This window comes from Medicago sativa, chromosome 3 (assembly GCF_051527215.1).
Source record: "Medicago sativa cultivar Bolivia chromosome 3, Bolivia_mono, whole genome shotgun sequence".
NCBI lineage: Eukaryota > Viridiplantae > Streptophyta > Magnoliopsida > Fabales > Fabaceae > Medicago > Medicago sativa.
Genome location: NC_140751.1, coordinates 75,466,007 through 75,475,678, shown reverse-complemented (window position 1 = coordinate 75,475,678; position 9,672 = coordinate 75,466,007). Strand labels below are relative to the sequence as shown.

At 36.4% G+C, this 9,672-nt stretch overlaps 1 protein-coding gene across 1 annotated transcript; it reads right to left on the bottom strand.

Annotated features, from left to right (window-relative positions):
• Positions 1-431: 431 nt before the first annotated feature.
• LOC146940211 (argininosuccinate synthase, chloroplastic-like) lies at positions 432-4,004 on the bottom strand. The gene is made up of 10 exons (XM_085753880.1): positions 3,915-4,004; positions 3,662-3,714; positions 3,455-3,497; positions 3,088-3,223; positions 2,953-3,001; positions 2,584-2,766; positions 1,968-2,042; positions 1,694-1,879; positions 1,443-1,531; positions 432-1,140 (listed from the first exon to the last, which is right to left on the bottom strand). Exons 1-10 carry the CDS (start codon positions 3,985-3,987, stop codon positions 588-590), a joined length of 1,440 nt encoding a protein of 479 aa, XP_085610006.1. The 5' UTR covers positions 3,988-4,004; the 3' UTR covers positions 432-587.
• Between the last annotated feature and the right edge of the window lie 5,668 nt (positions 4,005-9,672).

Here is a 9,672-nt window from a genome sequence, read left to right as displayed (position 1 = left end):
TGCCGATCACTTCACCTCATTTATTTCCCACAATAGAAAAAGTTCCACAAACATTGTCAAGAACAAACAGGACACACACAAATTGTTAACTTATGGATTAAATATTGCATCAATATAATAATGTAATTTAGATTTTATCTCGATAAATCAAAGATGACGTTACCTTTTTGAATGAACCAAGATTTTTAATTAACATACACAGATAGAAACGAACAAACAGGACACACACAAATTGTTAACTTATGGATTAAATATTGCATCAATATAATAATGTAATTTAGATTTTATCTCGATAAATCAAAGATGACGTTACCTTTTTGAATGAACCAAGATTTTTAATTAACATACACAGATAGAAACGAAGTTTGTTGCATTATTGACGTTTTTAAACATAAATGACTAACTCGACATGAAAAATGGCAATAAAGGAGTTTTGGCAAACAAATAGCTTTATTCGAATCAAATTTGCTTCTCTAAGCACATGCCAATCACTTCACGTCATTTATTTCCCACAATAATAAAAGTTCCACAAACATTGTCAAGAACAAGCAAGACACGCACACATAGTAGTCCAAACAAAGCAACATTTAAATGCCTTGTTCCATCATGGCTCTGATCCTCATTGGAAGGCCATAAAGCTTTATAAACCCAACAGCATCAGCATGATTATATATCTCTCCACTCTCAAATGAAGAAATGTCTTCCCTATATAAACTATAGGGACTCTTCCGACCCGTCACAGAAGCACTACCTTTATACAGTTTCAAACTCACCGAACCTGTTGTAGTCTGTGAGATCTTCTCCATGAATGCATCCATCGATTCGCGAAGTGGATCAAACCATCTTCCAGCATACACTAACTCTGCATATTTAAGTGCTAATGAGTCTTTAAGCTGAAGCGTTTCACGATCAAGAGTCAAAGTCTCTAAGTCTCTTGCTGCAGTGAAAAGAATGGTGCCACCTGGAGTTTCGTAAACTCCTCGGCTCTTCATGCCTACAATGCGGTCTTCAACCAAGTCGACACGGCCTATTCCATGCCTTCCACCTATCTCATTCAGCTCAGCAACCAAATTTCCTGGAGAAAGTCTCTTCCCGTTCACTGATACTGGAATGCCTGACTCAAATCCAATCTCCACGTATCTGCGACACACTTTCCAAGTAAGTAATGAAACTAAACAAGAAACAATTATAGATATAATTAATGTTTTAATTTGCATTAATGGTTATGGTTGCGTAGCGATCTTTGATATCACAGAGAATCGCGGTCAAATGCAGCTGATGCAGCCTTAATCGCGGTCCTGTTACGGTTAAGGCTGGTTGGAGCCATGTTGCAATCCTTGATAATCGCATTCACATATGACGAATGATGCCTCAATGGCCCATAACTTATGGGCCTTTTTAAAAAACATGGCTATAAATAAAGTCATTAACAACATGCTTACTCTGGCTCGTTTGGAGCATCCTCTGGGTCTACAGTCAACATGTACATATCCTTTTTAGGTTCATTTGCGGGATCTTCCAAAACATCACCCTTCATTGTCACAAATTGCAAATGTATAAGAGAAAATGTCTTCACTCTTGAACGTGATCTTAAATGAGGAAAAAAATATGCCGTGACAGCAAATCATAAAACATAGTATTGGTTACTTTCCATTAGATTTAGAGCTACAATTAAGATAACTTGAAAACCTACCTCGTGAGTTATGTGCCAAAGGTTCCTATCCCTGCTATATATGGATTTTTTGGTTACAGGAACCGGTACGTTATGCTTCTTAGCATACTCGATAGCATCTTCTCTCCCTGTAATATCCCACTCCCTCCATGGAGCCACAACATTTAGCTTGGGATTCAGAGCAAAAAAGGAGAGCTCAAACCGAACCTTAACAATTATAAATATAACACGTTAGAAGAAAATAATTGGTATGATTAATTGGTGTGTGACCCTAATAGTAATTAATAATACATGCCTGATCATTTCCTTTCCCTGTACAACCATGTGAGACAGCATCAGCTCCAACTTCATTGGCAATATCCACCATAGCCTGTCAAGTCAGTAGACATCAATACATGTTTATATGCAATACTGGTAAAGAATCTGGTACAAGGTTACACAAATGTTGAGAACAAATGGCAGAAAATAAAAATGTGAAATTCGGAACGTGTCATTAGCAGAAGTGTGAAGACTTTTGCTGAGAATCATAATGATGGTCATTATGATTTTTGTAAAATTTGAAAAGTGATACTAAGAGGTTAGAGGTAACACAAGGATAGCCTGGTAATATCGAAAGTTAGGTGAGGCCTTAGAGTGAACAATTATGAGATAGTATCTTGTATGTAAATTTTTTATAGATATCAAAATGGAGGTTCTTGGAATTGGATTCGGGTCTAACTCAACCCTACATAACCGGCGTGGGCTGCAATTAAAGCGAAATTTCACTGGAGTGTGGATGATTGTTTGGCTAAACAAAATAGCTTCATCAAAAGAGAATTAATGCAAAAAACAATCACAAAGCATAAGGGTTGGCAGTATTACTTTTAATTAACTTAGCAAGCTAAGAATATCAAACCAAAGCAGAATTGTACCTTTGCAATTACAGGGCGAGCTATTGCAGTTCCAAGCAAATACTTCCGCTCATAAATTGCACCGGCACGCAAACAAGGAAACACATAATCCCTAACAAATTCCTCTTTCAAATCCTTCACCACTAACTGAGAAGCTCCACTAGCTTTTGCCTTCTCTTCTAAACCTTCCAATTCACTTGCACCCTATGAAATTTAGCATTTGTTTAACCAAACATGCAGGAATTAAGGTATAAGAAATCTGTCAATTTAGTCCCTAAAGTATATGAAAATCTGTCAATTTAGTCTTAACATCTTAATAACAAAGACTAAATTGATGGATTTTATATACTTGAGACTATTTATTATATTTATGTACAAATTATAACATACTTGGCCTAGATCAGCAGTGAAGCAAACAACATCACAGCCATAGTTCTCTCTGCATAAACATCAAATATTGTCAAGTTAAATAGAAATGTAATTGTGTGAATTTGAAAAGGAACAAAAAAAATAATATGTATATACCTCAGCCAGGGGACAACAACAGATGTGTCTAAGCCACCACTGTAAGCCAGAACAACCTTATTTAATTTACCCCTTAGTCCAGCAACCTTCTTGGTCTCAGAAATTTCTACATCTTTATATAGCACAGCTTTTATAACTGCATTTCAATAAAACTTCATCACCGTTAGAGACATTAAACTTAAAAACTCAATTATCAGATAACATCGAACATATCTGGTGTATGACACTAACACATGGTTTACATTTAATCACTTCAATTTTCTCAAATTATTATTGGCGTCAATGTGTCAGTGTCGTGTCCAGTGTCTGTTGGTGCTTCATAAATAAATACATATGTCAATCTTGTTGTTTAGCCAAAAAATCTCACCTTGAGGTTTACTTGCAGCACCAAAACTTCTTCTTGGACTCAACTATGTAAAAGTACAAAATTCCAAAACATGCAAAAGAAAGAACCATCAGAAAAATAAAACATCCACAAAAAGCACATGCATATCACAAGAAAGAAAAATACTAAAATTCAAACAATGGATCCCAGCACATCCATGCATGCATGTTTGTGTATTTTTAAGGGCACCTCTCTGAATGAAGAAGGCTTTGCCTGGCAGAACCGGTGATGCAGCAGGTGCTCTACAAACATAAAAATAGTAAACAACAGTTAGGAGGGTGCAGATAGCAAAATTGGCTCAACCACAGTTCTCAAAATGTCAATTGTTTTTGTATAAGTGATCATCAACTCAATAATCATAATCTGCAAGATGAAAGGTTTGCACACAAAAAAAAAAAAAAATCATAGATAGAACTAAGAAAATGTGAACTATATATAATACCTCTTGCATGTTTGGTAGGAGCAATAGCAATAGCTGGGGATGAGTATGTAAGAATTGCATTCAACTGCGCCATATTAGTTTTTGCAGAATATTTTCAGTTTCAGTCACTCACCACCTTTTTATTATGGTTGTTTGGACCCTCTAGAGATGCTACTGTTTCTCTTCTCGTGCATACTGTTTCAATTTCTGTTTCTGTTTCTGTCAGGTTGTAATAATTATGTAATGCAACTGTCCTTTTCTTTGTTGTCATCTCTTGTCTCATTTGTGATCGGTGCTTTCTACACTTTAATTTGTTTTGTAACTCATTTTAGTGAACTCATTCAAACATAGCACTCCCTCTCTTCCACATTAGTAGACTTATTTTGATATATTTAATGTTAATTTGTGTATAAATATGATTAATGTTAATTTTTCATTTTTCAAGTTATATTGATAATATTAATAAGAGTATATTTAAGAAAAAATGTAATAAATGCATCGGAAAAATTGTAGATAGTTTTTCTATTTATAGATAAAACTTTTTTTTTAAAAAAGTAATCTTATAATTAGCGACTGGAAGAGTATATTTTTTTTTTGTGATGGTCGAGGTTTGAACCCCGAACCTTTGCATATATTATGTTTATGCACTGTCCTTATCAACTGAGCTAAGCTCACAAGAACACTGAAAGAGTATATAAAGACAAATGATAACATATCAATGTTGTTGAATTGTTTTAAACTATTAACTTATTTTAATTTTTATTAATAAATAATTAAATATATTAAAGGTGAAAAATTGTGTATTTTCTTTTTTACAAAACATAAAGGTTGTGTATTATTTTTTTTATATAAAAAAGTTGTGTATTGACGTGTATAAAACAGTCAGTTCTATCACTTAATATGAAATGAAGTAAGTATATTATTTTGTTTTAGATTTATTTTTAATTAAAATCAATTTTATAAAATATTACAACTCCTCTTCAATATAACTGTCGTTTTAGCATATACAAAATACTTCAAAATAATTATCGTTTTGCTTTTCCGATGTAACGTTAGTTTCTTCTTTTCATTCTTATTCCTTTTCTAAATGGGAAAATTGTTGCGATTCGATGAGAAAACACACCAATAACAAACTTGATGTGTGGAGCAAGGGATAATTAAGCAACCAAAATCAAAGTGAATGGAACAGTTATAATCACAAGCCAAAAGTAGAAAAACAGCGAGAGAAAAGCAGAGAGAACACAAAAGAATCTGTTTACCCAGTTCGGTCCAAATTGACCTAGTCTGGGGGAGAGAGCAGCCCTCCGTTCCACTATATGATGAGTAACGTTACAAAAGAGATTTCAATGGGTTACAAGAATAAGTCTCCCGCCTAATTCTACCCAAATCCCAGCCTCTTCCCGTAACCAAGAGACTCAATCCTAATAGTGTTTCCCAAGGTGAATCAACCTTCAAACCCTAGTTTGTTGCCAAGAGACAAACTCTATACAAACCCTAGTTTGATTTCTAAACCCTTGTTTCAGCCCCCTCTATCTCTCTCAAAATAGTCTGATACAAGGCCTATATTTATAGTAAAAGAAACTCCCATAAAATTGTAACAAATCTGGCCCAAAAATACGTTTCTGAAAAATAACAGCACGCGAAATCGGCCACCGATTTTTCCCAATCGGCCACCGATTTTTCCCGAACAGAAAGCCTCCCAAAGGCAGCCAAAATCGGCCACCGATTTTCCAAATCGGCCACCGATTTGTACTTTCAGCAAACATCAATTTTGGCCTCCAAACTCCAATTTTGAGTCACTTTCACAACAATCTCCACCTTGACTCCAAATTAGTGATGATGCCCATTTAACATCAACACCTTGCTGCTCTTTCCCTTGCTTCCCACTACACCAAGTAGCTCCACAAGTTTACACCTTAATCTCTTCAATCATCGGAATGCCTTCCGCCCCTTTGAAGATCCTTGTGTCCAAACTACTCAAGGAATTTTAGGTAGTTCCACAAGTACACACCTTAACCTCTTCAGCCATCGGAATGTCTTCCGCCTTCTCGAAGATCCTTGTATCCAAACTACAATAGGAATTTCAGGTAGTTCTACAAGACTACACCATACCTCTTCAATACGAGACATCTCCCGCTTCCTTGAAGATCACCTTGCATCCAATCACCCTTGGACTTTTAGGGTAATTCCACAAGCCGTGCTATACATTCTTCAACCTCCGGAATGCCTTCCGTCTTCATGAAGAAAACCCTTGCTCACCACTAGAGCATAGCACCCAAGGTCCTCCATAGTCGTACCACTCCCGGTGTGTTCAACTCCACCTAAAGCTGAGCTTCCAACCTCTCAACTAGCAAATGAGTACATCCCACTATGTCTTCCTTGAACCTCCACCTCAACCGGTAGATCATGAGTATTCTTACCACCGCCTCTCCAGGCTGATGTTGAGTGTTTAACGTCTCTCCAGACGATCACCGCTCCACTAAGCATCAATACCAAGGTGACCAACATCACCTTCATCCTCCAAACAACACCACACCATCAGAGCACCTGCATCCTCATAACCCTCAGTGACAATTTGTGCGGAGTTACCATTAATCTCCGGACAATCCTTCTTGAAGTGACCCATCTTGTTACACTTAAAGCATTTAAACTTTGTCTTGTTACTACTCTTTCCCCGGTTACCTCTACCTCAACCATTCCCTCTTGAAACACTTAGGCCTTCCCCGTTTTCATCAACTCTCAAGTCCTTCGACTTAGTCAACTCCTTGGTTCTCAAAGCCGCTTGAACTTCTTCCAAGGTAACAGTGCCTTCTTTTCCATAGAGCATGGCATCTTTAAACGATTCAAAAGATCTAGGTAGAGCACACAACAAGAGTATAGCTTTATCTTCATCCTCAAGATTCACCTCAATATTCTCCAAGTCATCAAGGATTTTGTTGAACTCCGCAAGTTGCTCAATGATGGCCTTTGACTCCACCATCTTGAATGAGTAGAGTTGTTGCTTTAGGAATTGCCGATGAGCCAAAGACTTTGTCATATACAAAGATTCCAACTTTGCCCACATCGATGCCGCGGTTGGTTCCTTTGCTACTTCTCTCAAAACTTTATCTCCGAGGCACAAGACAATGGCACTCCTGGCCTTGTCCACCATCTCGGTCTTCTCCGCTCGTGTCATGGTGACCGGTAACGAACCTTCACCCTTCAAAGCTTTCTCACACTTCTGTTGTATTAACACCGCTTCCATCTTTACCTTCCATAACCCAAAATCGTTATCGCCGGTAAACTTCTCAATATCCCACTTTGAACCCATGATACTTGATTATCCTTTGACCTTTGCCCCACGGTGGGCGCCAATTGTTGCGAATTCGATGAGAAAACACACCAATAACAAACTTGATGTGTGGAGCAAGGGATAATTAAGCAACCAAAATCAAAGTGAATGGAACAGTTATAATCACAAGCCAAAAGTAGAAAAACAGCGAGAGAAAAGCAGAGAGAACACAAAAGAATCTGTTTACCCAGTTCGGTCCAAATTGACCTAGTCTGGGGGAGAGAGCAGCCCTCCGTTCCACTATATGATGAGTAACGTTACAAAAGAGATTTCAATGGGTTACAAGAATAAGTCTCCCGCCTAATTCTACCCAAATCCCAGCCTCTTCCCGTAACCAAGAGACTCAATCCTAATAGTGTTTCCCAAGGTGAATCAACCTTCAAACCCTAGTTTGTTGCCAAGAGACAAACTCTATACAAACCCTAGTTTGATTTCTAAACCCTTGTTTCAGCCCCCTCTATCTCTCTCAAAATAGTCTGATACAAGGCCTATATTTATAGTAAAAGAAACTCCCATAAAATTGTAACAAATCTGGCCCAAAAATACGTTTCTGAAAAATAACAGCACGCGAAATCGGCCACCGATTTTTCCCAATCGGCCACCGATTTTTCCCGAACAGAAAGCCTCCCAAAGGCAGCCAAAATCGGCCACCGATTTTCCAAATCGGCCACCGATTTGTACTTTCAGCAAACATCAATTTTGGCCTCCAAACTCCAATTTTGAGTCACTTTCACAACAAAAATATTGGTAGACACCTTTTATATGTACCACTTTTCTACCACCCCATGTGGCATTGAGGGATAGTTTAGTCATTTTACCTCAGCATCACTCCTCTTCTCTCAAAACAAATCGTTCTCTCATTCTCTCCACTCTCAAACCCCTCCACCCACCCTCTTTCAATTTATCACTCTGAAATCAATTTTTTATAAAACTAAGGGGGTGTTTGTTTGAGGGTTACAAAATTTATTCCCTGGTATTCATTTTCCCAGGAATGTGAAGGTGAAAATTTTATTCTCAGGAAAATATAGGAAAAAGTGTTTGGTTAATTGTTTGATTCCTGGAAACTTTTTTTAAAATAATTCCAAGGAATAGGTAAGATATGTTTGGCTTGAAATGTAGAATCATGGGAATAAATGTTATAATTACACAAATACCCATATTGTAAAAACCATCTTCTTTACATTCCAAGTTGCAGGTAAACTGTACACGTTACAAACCAATTACTTCAAAAGGAACGTAATTGCAATAATGAATAAATGGAAGAAGGAACGTAATTGCGATTATAGGGACGTAATTTTCTTGATAATTGAAATGATAGTACAATGCTTATATATTTTAAAGTTTGAAGGCCTGAAGTTAGTTTCGATTGATTAATGTCGAGTAATTCATTCAATTTAATAGCTAATTCAATCATTCAAGCCATTTGAATAATAGAATCTACAGGGTTTTATAGGGACACATTAAAGTCTATAGGTTTTGTGGTTAGAAGCCAACGATGGAACCTTATGTAATTTCTTAAAGGCTAATGTTAACCTGTGCCCTCAAGGCACGTGGTAAGATACTCATTATAGAAATACACATATTAAAATGCGTGCATTCAACTTCTTAAAAGTTGTTATATTGTGTTTTCCAATGTAAAATTGCTCTATTTAGGTTGCTTAACATGTGCCCTAAGGGCACAAGTTAACATGACCCTTTCTTAAATAATATTTAATCATTGATAAGCAAATTTCTCAATAGTAACTTGTATCTTATTAAATCTGTTTCTTAATGTATTCATGTTGGTAGTTCTTTGTGAGGCTTCTTGCTACAGATTTTGACTACTTGAAATAAGATAAGGTTGTTTTCGAGAATAATAAATCAGATCAAATGCATTTTGAGATGTATATGAAATATTACATTAAGTACAAAAGTTTACTTACATATAATTGACAATTATGAAGCCATTGCTTATTACAATTGTAGGTAGAGATGCTAGAATTAAGTTAAATAAGGAAACTAACTAAAGGAACTTCTGCCATTATTATTAGGCCCTTATTATTATTAGCAACAAAAAAAAAGGAACTTCTGCCCTCAGAATGAGATAAAACTACAACTGAAAAAATATTTTTCAACAGGTTCAGCATTTAAAAGTCACATATATGTATGGTTGCTCACAATTTAGCAAAGGCGACCATATATAATGTAGGTGGAATCAACATGTAGCAGAGTAATGTTTTGATCACAAGTTAAAGAGCATGAATTAATCTGGAAGGTATAAAAGAAATCAAGGTAGTGAAAAAAGCTAGGGAAGTGAAAGAACCTAGGGAAGTGAAAGAACATGCTAAGGAAGAAAAGATTGAAGAAAAGAAAGATCAGTGACATGTAACTCCATTGTAAACTTTCTTTGGTTGTTTAGTTTCGATTATTTTCCTTTTTGGTTCAGTTTGAAAATACAACAATTTGACA